The sequence below is a fragment of the Heterodontus francisci genome, chromosome 20 (assembly GCF_036365525.1).
Source record: "Heterodontus francisci isolate sHetFra1 chromosome 20, sHetFra1.hap1, whole genome shotgun sequence".
In the NCBI taxonomy this organism is placed as follows: domain Eukaryota; kingdom Metazoa; phylum Chordata; class Chondrichthyes; order Heterodontiformes; family Heterodontidae; genus Heterodontus; species Heterodontus francisci.
In genome coordinates, this window is record NC_090390.1 from 38,815,051 (window position 1) to 38,829,262 (window position 14,212).

The window sequence follows — 14,212 nt, forward strand, 5'->3', positions numbered from 1 at the left end:
CCTAACTAAGGTTCTGTACAGCTGTAACATGACTTGCCAATTTTTATACTCTGTGCCCCGACCGATGAAGGCAAGCATGCCGTATGCCTTCTTGACTACCTTATCCACCTGCGTTGCCACTTTCAGTAACCTGTGGACCTGTACGCCCAGATCTCTCTGCCTGTCAATACTCCTAAGGGTTCTGCAATTTACTGCATACCTCCCACCTGCATTAGACCTTCCAAAATGCATTACCTCACATTTGTCCGGATTAAACTCCATCTGCCAAGTCTCCAACCGATCTATATCCTGCTGTATCCTCTGATGATCCTCATCATTATCTGCAACTCCACCAACCTTTGTGTCGTCCGCAAACTTACTAATCAGACCAGCTACATTTTCCTCCAAGTCATTTATGTATACTACAAACAGCAAAGGTCCCAGCACTGATCCCTACGGAACACCACTAGCCAGATCCATCCATTCAGAAAAACACCCATCCACTGATACCCTCTGTCTTCTATGACCGAGCCAGTTCTGTATCCATCTTGCCAGCTCGCCTCTGATCCCGTGTGACTTCACCTTTTGTACCAGTCTGCCATGTGGAACCTTGTCAAAGGCTTTACTAAAGTCCATATAGATAACATCCACTGCCCTTCCTTCATCAATCATCTTCGTCACTTCCTCAAAAAACTCAATCAAATTAGTAAGACACGACCTTCCCTTCACAAAACCATGCTGTCTCTCGCTAATAAGTTTGTTCGTTTCCAATTGGGAGTAAATCCTGTCCCGAATAATCCTCTCTCATAGTTTCCCTACCACTGACTTAAGGCTCCACCGGCCTATAATTTCCTGGATTATCCTTGCCACCCTTCTTAAACAAAGGAACAACATTGGCTATTCTCCAGTCCTCTGGGACCTCACCTGTAGCCAAGGCGGATGCGAAGATTTCTGTCAAGGCCCCAGCAATTTCCTCCCTTGCCTCCCTCAGTATTCTAGGGCAGATCCCATCAGGTCCTGGGGACTTATCTACCTTAATGCTTTGCAAGACACCCAACACCACCACCTTTTTGATAATGAGATGACAGACTAACTGCACTCCCTTCTCTTTGCTGAATACTGATGCAAAGTACTCATTTAGCACCTCGCCCATTTCCTCTGGCTCCACACATAGATTCCCATCTCTGTCCTTGAGTGAGCTAACCCTTTCCCAGGTTACCCTCTTGCTCTTTATATAACGTATAAAAAGCCTTGGGATTTTCCTTTAATCCTGTTTGCCAATGACTTTTCATGACCCCTTTTAGCCCTCCTGACTCCTTGCTTAAGTTCCTCTTACTGTCTTTATATTCCTCAAGTGTTTCGTCTGTTCCTAGCCTTCCAGCCCTTACAAATGCTTCCTTTTTCTTTTTGACTAGGCTCACAATATCCCGCGTTATCCAAGCTTCCCGAAACTTGCCAAACTTATCCTCCTTCCTCACAGGAACATGCTGGTCCTGGATTCTAATCAGCTGACGTTTGAAAGACTCCCACATGTCAGATGCTGATTTACCCTCGAACAGCCGCCCCCAATCTAAATTCTTCAGTTCCTACCTAATATTGTTATAATTAGCCTTCACCCGAGGACTACTCTTATCCTTATCCACAAGTACCTTAAAACTTATGTAATTATGGTCACTGCTCCCGAAATGCGCCCCCACTGAAACTTCGACCACCTGGCCGGGCTCATTCCCCAATACCAGGTCCAGAATGGCCCCATCCCTAGTTGGACTATCTACATACTGTTTCAAGAAGCCCTCCTGGATGCTCCTCACAAATTCTGCCCCATCCTGTGCTGTAATTTTCTTTGTTCTTTAGAAAATAGGCGGCAGGTTTAGATAGAGGATCTGGATCGGCGTAGGCTTGGAGGGCTGAAGGGCCTGTTCCTGTGCTGTAATTTTCTTTGTTCTTTGTATCCAAGCCCCTAGCACTAAGTGAATCCCAGTCAATATAGGGGAAGTTAAAATCACCCACCACTACAACCCTGTTACCTTTTACATCTTTCCAAAATCTGTCTACATATCTGCTCCTCTACCTCCCGCTGGCTGTTGGGAGGCCTGTAGTAAACCCCCAACATCGTGACTGCACCCTTCCTATTCCTGAGCTCCATCCATATTGCCTCGCTGCATGACCCCTCTGAGGTGTCCTCCCGCAGTACAGCTGTGATATTCTCCTTAACCAGTAATGCAACTCCCCCACCCCTTTTACATCCCCCTCTATCCCGCCTGAAGCTTCTAAAGCCTGGAATATTTAGCTGCCAATCCTGTCCTTCCCTCAACAAAGTCTCTGTAATAGCAACAACATCATATTTCCAAGTACTAATTATTTCCTGCTTTAAACCAAAATGTGTTAATATTTCCATTCCGAAATCCCTCTTTGCCATGTGAGCAAAACTTAAAAGTTTGCAATTCCCAAATATGGAAGTGACAAAGACTTTGTGAAGATTACTGCAAAGCTTAGCGCTGTTTTTACAGGATAAAAACTATTTGCAGGTCATTCAACCCATTAATTCTCTCAATGTGATTGGTAAATATGCTGATGCAGATTTAGCTTGTGTGTCAAACATTACCATGCGATGCTCTCAGTCAAAACTGTCTGTTACTTCAAGATCTCCATGGAAGGTACACTAAATCTAGGTAGCTTTTCTCAATGATCATCCATCATCTTAAACCCCTCTTCTTATAAACCCCTCTTAACAGTTTATGCCTCTATAGTCCAGAGTAAAGGCCTGCTCAGGTCACGAAAAAAAACCCGACAGAACCACATTGGTCCCAGCCCGACCCGACCGCTGGAACGTTCACTGTACCTTCCGAATATACCTTCCGACTCCCCATCTGCAGAAAGCTGCAGCATGAGCGTGATGCGTCATAGAGACGCTCACTGCGCAGACTCGGAGTTTCCCTCCTTGACATCCCAGACTCCCAGCTCAGGTAAACTTTTCAACTTTTGATATTTACCAACAGAGCAAAATGCAATTCTTGCTGTGTGTGTCCGACCCGGTCCCATCAGGTTCGGGTTGGGTAGCAAGCCTTTAGTCCGGAGCTGCAGAAGGAACAGTTTCCAAGCTGAATTCAAGCTGGCAAAGTCCAAAGGTAGTTGGAATTGTGGTACAGTACCTTGCAAAAGCCGGAACGGGAGATGAGCTCCTTTTATTTATAAAAAAAAAAATTTCATTCCTCTCTGTAGCATCGAGTCCTGTCCTGATCTGCAGTACTAATTTAGTCTTGTGCAGAAATAATATACTTTAACAGTCCAGTCTGATGCACAAGGGTCTGTCCCTCTCTGTTGTGCAATGCTGTCAGCTTGGTTGGAAGTTAATGCTCTTTCTGTAGGGCAGTTCAATTGCATTTATGCTGGTGGAGCCTCGAGTGACATTGTTTACTTGGAATTCAATGCTGCCTGTGATCTGTTGTGGCACTTAGTCGAGCAATTTGTGAAGATTTGCAACTCGTGGTGTATCACTTCCTTGTGGATTTTTTTGCGCAGCTTGTCTTTAACTTGCGGTTATTTTGCCAGCAAATTCTGGCTCATTTAACTGGTCATTTATCTCATTGCTGATTGTGGAACCCTGTTGCATGTCATTTGACTGCTGCTTTTCCCTAGATAATTGATTATACTTCAAAAATAATGAATTGACTAAGTGTTACATATTATATAGTATTTGTAGCAAAAACTAGCTTCGGCCCAACAGGTCCATGCTAATGTTTATGCTCCACACATGCTGCCTTCCAACCTCCTCCTTCTAACCCCATCAACTATTCCTTTTCTCCCTTATGTGTTCTCCCTTGTGTAACTTTCCATTAAATACATCTGTGCTGGTCACCCCAACAGTTCCTTGTGATATCCAGCTCCACATTCTAGTCACACTCTAGGTAAAGAAGTTTCCCTGAGACCCCTATTGGATTTATTAGTGACCCTAGTTCATGGAAATGTCTTCACTATGCCTACTTTATCAAAGCCTTTCATAATCTTAAAAACTTCTATTAGTTCATCCCCTCAGTCTCTTTTCTGAAGAGCCCCAGCCTGTTCAATCTTTCCTGATCGGTATATACTCTCAGTTCTGGCTTCTCCAGTGACTCTATAACTTTTTTTATAATATGGAGACCAGTACTGTGCACAGTACTGGTTCCACAGAGGTTCGATACAAGATTAACATAACTTCCCTGCTTTTCAATTTTATCCCTCTCGAAATGAACCCCAGTGCTTCATTTGCTTTATGGCCTTTTTAACCTGCAGCACTGCTTTATGATTTATGTACGTGTACCCCTGATCCCTCTACTCTACCTCATTTAGGCTCTTTCCAAAAGGTACGTGGATTCCTTGTTTTTAGCAAGTTGTACCACCTCCCACTTGCCAATATTGAAGTTCATTGGACAGTTAAATGCCCATTCTGCAAGTTTATTAATGTTTGTATTTTGTCGCAGTCTTCCTAAGTGTTAACTGCAGCCCCAATTTGGTGTTGTCTGCAAATTTTGAATTGGTACTTGCAATTCTAGAGTCCAAATTATTTATGTAAATGGTGCCCTTGTGCAACACTGCTTCCTACCTTTTTTTTCCAGTCTGAGTTCTTTGTATTTATAATTTGGCCAACTTGCTATCCATTTTGCTATATGTCCCCTGACTCCATATGTTCTGATCATAGTCAGGAGATTACTATGTGGTACCTTTATTGGAGGCCTTTTGGAAATATCAATCGATTACGTCTACAACATTACCCTTATCTACCCTTTCTCTTACTTCAAACAATGCAATAAAGTTGGGCTAGCATAACCATCCCTTTTGAAATCCATGCTGACTACTGTCATATATTCAGTTTCTGATAGGCGCAGGGTGGGTGAATTTTAACCGACAAAACCTGGCAGGTTTGGGTTGGGTAGGATGCTTAAAATCTAACTCCCAACCCCAACCTGCCCCCCTCCAGTTTTAAGAGGCGAACTGGAGTTGACAACCAACCCATTGGGAGAGGGCAGGTTGTCAATTTAAATATTATAATGAGGCTGGATGTCTCCTATTTAATCACCATTTTAAGTTTAACCCTGGCTAGCTGAGTTTTTCCAGATCTTGGAAACCTGGAAAATAAAGGGAGGGAAGAGACTGCTGGATCCAGGAGGTAAGTGCCTTTCCACTTAGCTGCTGACTCCAGTATACCTCCTTCGCCAACTCCCGTGATCAGCCAGCATCCTCCCCAACTCTTCCAGCCTCCGCAACAAAGCCACCGTTCTCCAAAACGCCAAGCCCTAAAGGCCTGCTCGGGTCTGCAAATGAGACCCGAGCCCGATCTGGCCTGAGTCCTTCCATTTTTCCAGCGCCTGGCCTGACCCAACCCGACCATCAGTTAACCTACCTTCTGTTTTTCACTTTGTTCCTTACCTGCATAAGCTTAAAATAACTAACAAAACCATCTTTAAAGTCCAAAACGTAAATTAACATTAGAGCCGCTTAACTGAGGTTGTGAGGGAGCGTGTCCGATCCAGCCGGACCCGGAAGTGCGACCTGACACATGTCTGGTCCCGTTGGGTTCGGGTCGGGTAGCAGGCTTTTACCATGCCCGAGCCTTCTGATCTCCTCCACAAGGTCTCAGGTCTCCCCCGACCTCAACCTCCCCAATGTTGTCTGGCTCTGTTCTCTGTTTATCCCCTGCTGTGGCTTCTCAGACTCTGGACTCTGCGGCCTAATGCCAAAGGCTACCTGGCAGCCAGCCAGCAGAGACAAAAGGGCCAACAGTGCCTGCCATTAAATTCAGCTGAACCTTTATTCTTCCTTGTTTCCCAACCTCAAATGTGTGCCCTCCCCTGCTTTGAGTTAATATCCAGCCCTAGATTTTGTTTTGCACCTTTTGAGTAAGAATCCCATTATCTACCTTACCACCAATTGTTGGAATAATTAGTCTATAGTTCCCTCCATTTTGTTCCTTCTCCTTTTTAAATGTAGGAATCTCAAAGCGCTTTGGTATGTCTTGATGTAAAAGGCACTGTATGAATGCAAATTTTTACTTCTCCCCTTTTTCTCTCATTCTCAACCACATTTAAAGTGCTTGCTCATTTTAGTCTTCAGTTCTAATGTAGGGTATATGTCTGAAATGTCATAACCTGTTTTTTTCTCTCTTGATAAATGCTGATTAATCTACTATATATTTCCAGCATTTTCTGTTTGCATTTCAGTTTGTGCCAGTAGGTTTATTCAGATGAGCACCAGTGAAAATTATCTTCAGTAGGATATGTACAACTTAACAGGTGTTAGCTTTTCATTTTAATGTTCTCACATATATAATGTGTTCTCTCCATTCTAGGCTTCTTTGAGTATTATACAGATGGTCGAAGACACCCTGATTCAGCATGCTCATACTAAACCTCTTCTTCCCAGTCAGCTTACCCGATACAGAGAGGTGCAACTTCCTGATCGTAGGTTAAGTTTGCATTCTTCTTTCCGCTTGGCTTGACCCTTTGGTATGTTTTGAGATTCCACCTTTGTCTATTCTTGGAAACGGAACTGAAGACGAATTTGATCAGAAGAAACTTTCAGGCTTTGCAATCAGACTTCAGAATAATACACAATTGAAAGGACTAATGCAGTTTAAGGCTTTAAAATAATATACTAGTTATTCCAACACCATCATAAAACTATATTTAAAACAATGAAAATAATCAGCCATAATCAATCTAGTTTCAGCTGGGAGAAAAATAAATCAATTTACCAACACGAGGGAGATTCCTGAGAAAATTAGAAGTTGGGTCTGTACCCATTATTTATATAGATCTTCCTGTTGTTGAATGATAAAACAAGGGGAAGTCAGTTGATGGCCAAATGATCACAGGTAAGGACAGGGGATAGTGATAGAAGAGCTACATGGTGCAAATTTAAAGCAATATTCCCTCCATGTCACTCGTAGAAAAGGCCACTATATTGATCTGTTTTTGGGTAGATCGGGATACTTTGTCGGAGTGAAGCAGGTTCTTTGATGATTTTGATATTTATGCTTTATCAAAAAGTCCACTCTGTCCGGACTAGCTGCATCTTGTAACAACTCTGCCACGTTTGTTCCATTTTCCCCATTCCAGATGGTCAGAAAACACTGGAAAAATATATTCTGAAATGAAATTTGGACTTCTTCACAAAAAAGTTGTTTTATAATGGAATTGTTATTGTAAAGCCATCATGGTACTGTATTCTGGCATATTCTTTTCCTGGAAGTGATTAAAAATAATCTGCTACTGGTTCCCATTTATGATTTTAAAGCTGACTATCACAAGATTGAACTAATCAGCGCGTGCAACAGTCAGCACTTACCAAAGTAAGCCGAGAGCCATGATTGGACATTGCATAAATTGAGTGCTGTACAATTCATTGAAGTTAAGCCATGGTCATCCACACTTGCAACAGTAGCAATGTATTTGCTGACTTTTTTATTGAAAGTAACTGCTGTATTGAAGCGATGCATTCTTGATGAGGCACTTTCCCAAATGAATTTATTTTGTAATTGGTTTACGGCTAAGCTTTATTTTAAAAAAAAAAGTCACCTATCTTAAATATTGCTCATAATTTAGGTACCTGTAAGGATCCTCAAGTTTCAACGTGATGAGGAAAGAATAATAATAGGATCTTTGTACGTAATCTTTCGGAACAGGATAAGCCTTTGGCCCAAAAAACCTGTGCTTATTTCGTTGAACCTTAATTTGTTGTCCTAGCATCTGCATTTAGATGTACATTTCCTGTCACTAATTGGTTCGAGGCCTTGATGTGCAGGTTTAAAACAATAATTTTGTTGCTAGTTTTTGGAATATAATCAACAAATACCAAATGCTTCGTTATAATCATAAAAGCGAATGAAGATCAAGGTCTTTATGCCACTAAAATATTCAATGGCATCTTTTACTAATGTAAATTGAGACTTGTGGATTAATTATATACTGTTGTTTCAATGTCAAAAGCAGAATGCTCTTGAGTACTGTTTCAGATATCTTAAGCCTATCCGAATTAAACTGCACAACAGCATATGGCCATAAAATAGCTGCCAATGAATAGACCATTCAAGCTTATTTTCAGGAGACTGTTCCAAACTAGTTTACTATGCTCATCCTTTTTCAGTTCAAATACAAACATATTTATGCTGAGTGTTCTTGGTTGCCAGGGCATTGAGAATAACATTTGGCATGGAGCATTTGTAAAGTAAACTGAATTAGGAATAGATTTTTTTAAAAATCTAATGCTCAAAATTTTCTTTTTGCTTTATAAGTTCTACAAGCTGTCAAGTGTCAAAATAGTGTGACTGAAAATAAAAACCGGCAATATTTCAGATTGCCTTGCAAGAACAGCCAAATTAGTTGTTTTTTTTAGCTCACCAAGAAAATTGATCAAAAGAGATGTATTGTTTCAGTCTGTTGCTAATTGGTACTCCTCCTTGAGAAAGATTGCTGATAGTTTAAATTAGCTGCCAGTCTACTCATCAGGGTAATTCCCTATTACTAAGATGCTAGGAGAACAGGTGGGTTTCTGTACACAACCCAGTGATTGCTTTTGTCCTGTGCCCCATGTACAGGAGGATGGTTTGTGTACCAGCAGAGAAATGAGGTGCACAACAACTGTGGAATTGAGATCTACTACCAGACAGACATGCAGAACACCCATGAAAATATGTTGCTGGAGCTTTTTTGTCAAATCATATCGGAGCCATGCTTCAATACGCTGCGGACCAAAGAACAGTTAGGTGGGTCAAGTGCCTTCATTCGTCCAACCAAAATGATGACTAATTCACTGAGCATAATGTTTTAATGTATGAAGTTGCTTAACAAATTTTTAGTTAATTTCATAGAAGTGAAGCTTTTGATTGTCTGTTAGCCATCCAATGTGCTATCAGTGACTGTGCATATATCTGAAATAATTCAGAGTTGAATGCTAAGCACGTTCTGTTGTAACTTTGATTTTCATGCTTTTAAAACTTGTTGCAGATGAGCAGTACTAACTGTTGACAGTAGAAAATGGTGATAGTTTTAACTTGGTGCCTTTACTTCTTTGCTTACTAAACAAGTAACTTTAATTTTGTCTCCAAAGCAATTACACTATTCCTAATTTGTATGTTGTGCAAAAGCGAAGCAAGAAGCATATATTTCTGATAAACATCCGTTCATATTTTCTTCTAAATTATTTAATTGTTTTTCCAGTTCATTATGTAAACAAGTGTAAAGTAATTTGGGGAGGGTGCCTCTGGTTGGAGGAATCCAGAACAAGGTGGCATAACCTCAAAATTAGAGCTAAACCATTTAAGAGTGAAAGATCCATCTGTGACTTAGGGAAGTTTAGGATACTATTCGATTAAAAGAGGCTTCTATTGTTGCAAGTAATAGTAAGTTTGAGGATTGGGAGAGTTTTAGAAACCAGCCAAGAGCGACCAAAAAATTGCTAAAGGAAAAAAGTATAATATGAGAGTAAATAGCCAGGAATATAATAACAGATTCTAAGAGTTTTTAAAAGTACATAAAAAGGAGAGCAGCTAAAGTAAACATTGGTCGTAGAGGCAGAGACAGGAGAAATTATCAGGAGTGAGGAAATGTCAAACACAATGAACAAATATTTTGTGTCTTCCTTCACAGTAGAAGACACAAATTAAATACCAGAAATAGAAAGTAACCAAGGGGCTAATAAGAGTGAGGAGCGTAAGGTAATTATCAGCAGAGGACAAAAGTAGTGGAGAAACTTGAGACTAAAGGCTGTCAAATTTCCCAGGTCCTGATGGCCTACATCCTAGGGTTCTAAAGGAGATAGTGGATGCACTGATTTATGATTTTCCAAAATTCCCTAGATACGAGAATGGGCCCAGCCGATTGGAAGTTAGCAAATATAACTCCACTATTCAAGAAAGGAGGAAAATGATGGAATGTGTTAGGGAAGTGTTAACAGTGCACTTAAAAAGTCATAGTATGATCAAACAAAGTCTACATGGTTTTATGAAAGGAAAATTGTATTTGATAAATTTATTAGTTTTTTGAGGATGTAACTAGTAGGCTAGGTGAGGGGAAACAGTAGATGTAATGTACTTGGATTTCCAAAAGACCTTTGATAAGGTGCCACACAATAGGTTAATATGCAAGATAAGGACTCATGGACTTGTTATATCGGCGTGGATGCAGGATTGGTTAACTGACAGGAAGCAGAGACTAGAGATAAATGGGGCATTTTCAAGTTGGCAGATTAACTAGTGGAGTGCTGCAAGGATCAGTGCTGCGGCCTCATCCATTTACAATCTATATCAATGATGTAGATGAAAAGACTGAGAGTTATAAATCCCAAGTTTGCTCGCGATATATAGCTAGGTGGGAATGTAAGCTGTGAGGAGGACACCAATATAGACAGGTTATGTAAGTAGACAACAAGTGGCAGATGGAGTATAATGTGGGAAAGTATGAGGTTACTCACTTTGGTAGTAAGAATAGAGAAGCGGAATATTTTAACAAGTCAAAGCTTGTAAATGTTGATATTCAGAGACACTTGGGTGTACTCGTACATGGAACACCAAGTTAGCTGCAGGTACAGTAGCAATTAGGAATGCCAATGGCATGTTGGCCTTTATTACAAGGTGATTGGAATACAAGAATAAGGAAGTCTTGCTACAATTGTTTAGAGCTTTGGTGAGACCACAGAGTATTGTGTTCAGTTTTGATCTCCATATCTAAGGGAGGACATCCTTGCCTTGGAGTCAGTACAGCAAAGGTTCACTACTTTGGTTCCTAGGATGAGAGGGTTGTCCTATGATAGGCTGCATAAATTGGGCCTATACTCTGGAGTTTATTAGAAATTGAGGTGATCTCGTTGAAACATACAAGATTCTGAAGGGGCTTGAGAGGTAGACACTGGGAGGTTGTTTCCCCTGGCTGGGGAATCTAGAACACTGGGGCACAGCCTCAGGGTAAGGAGACAATCATTTAGGACTAAGATAAGGAAAACATTCTTCACTGACGGATTTGGATCTTCGGAATTAACTACCCCAGAGGGTTGTTTATACTCCATTGTTGAGTATGTTCAAGACTGAGATCAATAGATTTTTGATTTCTGAGATTCGAGGGATATCGGGAAAGGGCAAGAAAGTAGAATTGACGTAGAAGATCAGCTATGATTGTGTTGAATAGTGGAGCAGGTTCGAAGGGTCGACTGGTCTACTCCTGCTTCTGTCATGTTCTTATGAAATCAGAATGCATCTTTTCATACTAAGGGTGGTGGAAATCTGGAACTGTTATAGAGTCATAGAGTCATACAGCATAGAAACAGGCCCTTCAGCCTACCGCGTCCATGCTGACCATAATGCCTATCTTTACTAATCCCACCTGTCTGCATTAATTCCATATCCCTCTATGCCTTGTTCATTCAAGTACCTGTCCTGATGCCTCTTAAATGTTGCTACTGTTCCTGCCTCCTCCACCACCTCAGGCAGCTCATTCCAGATACCCATTATTCTTTGTGTGAAAAATTTACCCCTTTGATTCCCTTTAAACTTCCTCCCTCTCACCTTAAATCTATGCCTCTCATATTTTAATATATCTCTATCATGTCCCCTCTCGGCCGCCTTCGCTTCAGGGAAAACAGACGCAGCCTATTCAATCTCTCTTCGTAACTCAAGCCCTCCAAACCAGGCAACATCCTTGTGAATCTTTTCTGCACCCTCTCTAGCTTAATGACATTTTTCCTGTAGTGCAGCGACCAGAACTGCATACAGTACTCCAAATGTGGCCTAACCAACATTGTGTACAACTGTAACATGAAGTCCCAACTCTTGTACTCAATGCCTCGGCCCATGAAGGCAAGCATGTCATACGCCTTCTTCACCACCCTGTCTACCTGTGTTGCCACTTTCAGGGAACTATGTACTTGTACCCCAAGGTGTCTCTGCTCAACAACACTCACCAGGGCCCTGCCATTCACTGTATATGTCATGCCCTGGTTTAACTTCCCAAAATGCATCACTTCGCACTTGTCTGCATTAAATTCCATTTGCCAATCCCTTGCCTACTTTCCCAGTTTATCTATATCCTGTTGTAACCTGAGACAACCTTCTTCACTGTCCACTATACCACCAATTTTGGTGTCATCTGCAAACTTACTAATCATGCCCCCTACATTCACATCCAAGTCATTAATATATATGACAAACGACAGAGCCCAGCACTGATTCCTGCGGCACACCACTGGTCACCGACCTCCAATCTGAAAAACAACCCTCCACTACCGCCCTCTGCCTCCTATCACCAAGCCAATTTTGTATCCAATTTACTCGTTCACCCTGGATTCCATGTGTTCGAACCTTCTGGGCCAGACTACCATGCGGGACCTTGTCAAAGGCCTTGCTAAAATCCATGTAGACAACGTCCATCGCCCTGCCCTTGTCAATCCTCTTGGTCACCTCCTCGAAAAACTCAATCAGATTTGTGAGAGGTGATTTCCCACGCACAAAGCCATGCTGACTATCCCTAACAAGACCATGCCTTTCCAAATGCATATAAATCCTGTCTCCCAGAATCCCTTCCAATAACTTTCCCACCACTTATGTAAGGCTCACCGGCCTGTAGTTCCCTGGGTTATCCCTGCTGCCCTTCTTAAATAAAGGCACAACATTAGCTATCTTCCGGTACCTCACCCATGGCTAACGATGATACAAAAATCTCTGCCAGGGGCCCAGTAATCTCCTCCCTTGCTTCCCATCGCATCCAAGGATGCACCTGGTCAGGTCCTGGGGATTTATCCACCTTAATGCACTTCAAAATCTCCAACACCTCCTCCTTTGTAATGTTGATATGCTCCAGGATATTGCTGTTCCCTCCCTTGAACTCACTAGCTTCCATGACGTTCTCCACGGTAAATACTAGGAGAAATATTCATTTAAGACCTCGCCCATTTCCCGGGGCTCCACACACAGATTGCCACACTGATCCTTAAGGGTACCTACTCTCTCCCTCGCTACCCTTTTACTCTTAAAAGCTACCCTTTACTGTTCTTGAAATGCTGGGTGAAGTGAGATTTTCAAGACTGAGATTGATGGATTTTTATTCGGCGAGTGTATCAAGGGACATGAGTCAAAGATGGATTAATGGAGGTCAGGTACAGATAGGCCATAATTTAATAGAATGGTGGAAGAGGTTTGAGGGGATGAATGGCCGCTTTCTGTGCCGTATATGACTCTGAATGGCCTGCTTTTCCGATGTATTCCAGGCTTCTTTACTCCTTGCCACCAGATTTAGATAGCGTTCTGGAAACTAATTTTTGAGTTTATATGGGCAACCGCATGGGAATGTTTCAGCATGAATTATATTTTCTTTTTTGTTTAATGTTTTAAATATATAATTGTGCAACCCACAGATTTAAACTATGCAAGAATTTAAATTCTATAAACAGTAACTAATTTTCTTTTAGATCTAAACAATTATGTTAAACAATTGCACTTACTTGAAGCCCCCTTTTCCTTATGGTAGGTTACATTGTATTTAGTGGACCACGGCGAGCAAATGGTGTACAAGGACTTCGTTTCATCATTCAGTCAGAAAGACCACCCAGCTACCTGGAAAGCAGGGTCGAAGCTTTTCTAAAAACCATGGAAAAACATATAGAGGAGATGGCAGAAGAGGCATTTCAGAAACACGTTCAGGCTCTAGCAATAAGGCGACTTGACAAACCAAAGAAACTCTCGGCTGAGTGCGCTAAGCACTGGAGTGAAATCATCTCTCAGCAGTACAACTTCGACCGAGGTATGGTAAAATAAATGAATGTTGCTGCGAATTTCTGAATACTAGTAATGTTGCCCTATCTCCAATACAACATTACTTTTTCAGACCCAAATGATCACAACATATAAAATTTGTTATTTACATGAAGAGCAGGTCTACGTAGCTTCCTTTCTTAAAAAGAAAAAGCCAAAAATTGAATGCTTTGCAATTTATTTTGAAATTTCTTCCCCTGTCCCTTTATCATGCTGCAGGCAGGAGGGAAGGCAGATATCCTTTTTGCTCAGGCCTTTGCTAATGTTTCTTTGTAGTTGGCCACTAGTAAGTGTGAAGCTGATGCGGAGAGATGGCACATCAGGTTTATTCTATCTGTGATGAGGCACTTGATGATGCTCTCCAGAAACAAAGCCAAGATTTGGAAGGTGTGGGACTCCATTATATTTGGTTATGGCGTTGGGCCAACGTTGTAATAATTAATTAATACTGCTGGAATA

General features: G+C 41.5%; 1 protein-coding gene across 4 annotated transcripts in view; it reads left to right on the forward strand.

Annotated features, from left to right (window-relative positions):
- The window catches only part of ide (insulin-degrading enzyme), a 165,058-nt gene that overhangs the window by 121,839 nt on the left and 29,007 nt on the right, over positions 1–14,212 (forward strand). For all 4 annotated transcript variants that reach the window (XM_068052630.1, XM_068052631.1, XM_068052629.1 and 1 more), the window contains exons 19-21: positions 6,305–6,416; positions 8,552–8,719; positions 13,470–13,742. In XM_068052630.1, coding sequence (XP_067908731.1) covers positions 6,305–6,416; positions 8,552–8,719; positions 13,470–13,742 — 553 coding nt within the window. The remainder of the gene's footprint in view (positions 1–6,304; positions 6,417–8,551; positions 8,720–13,469; positions 13,743–14,212) is intronic.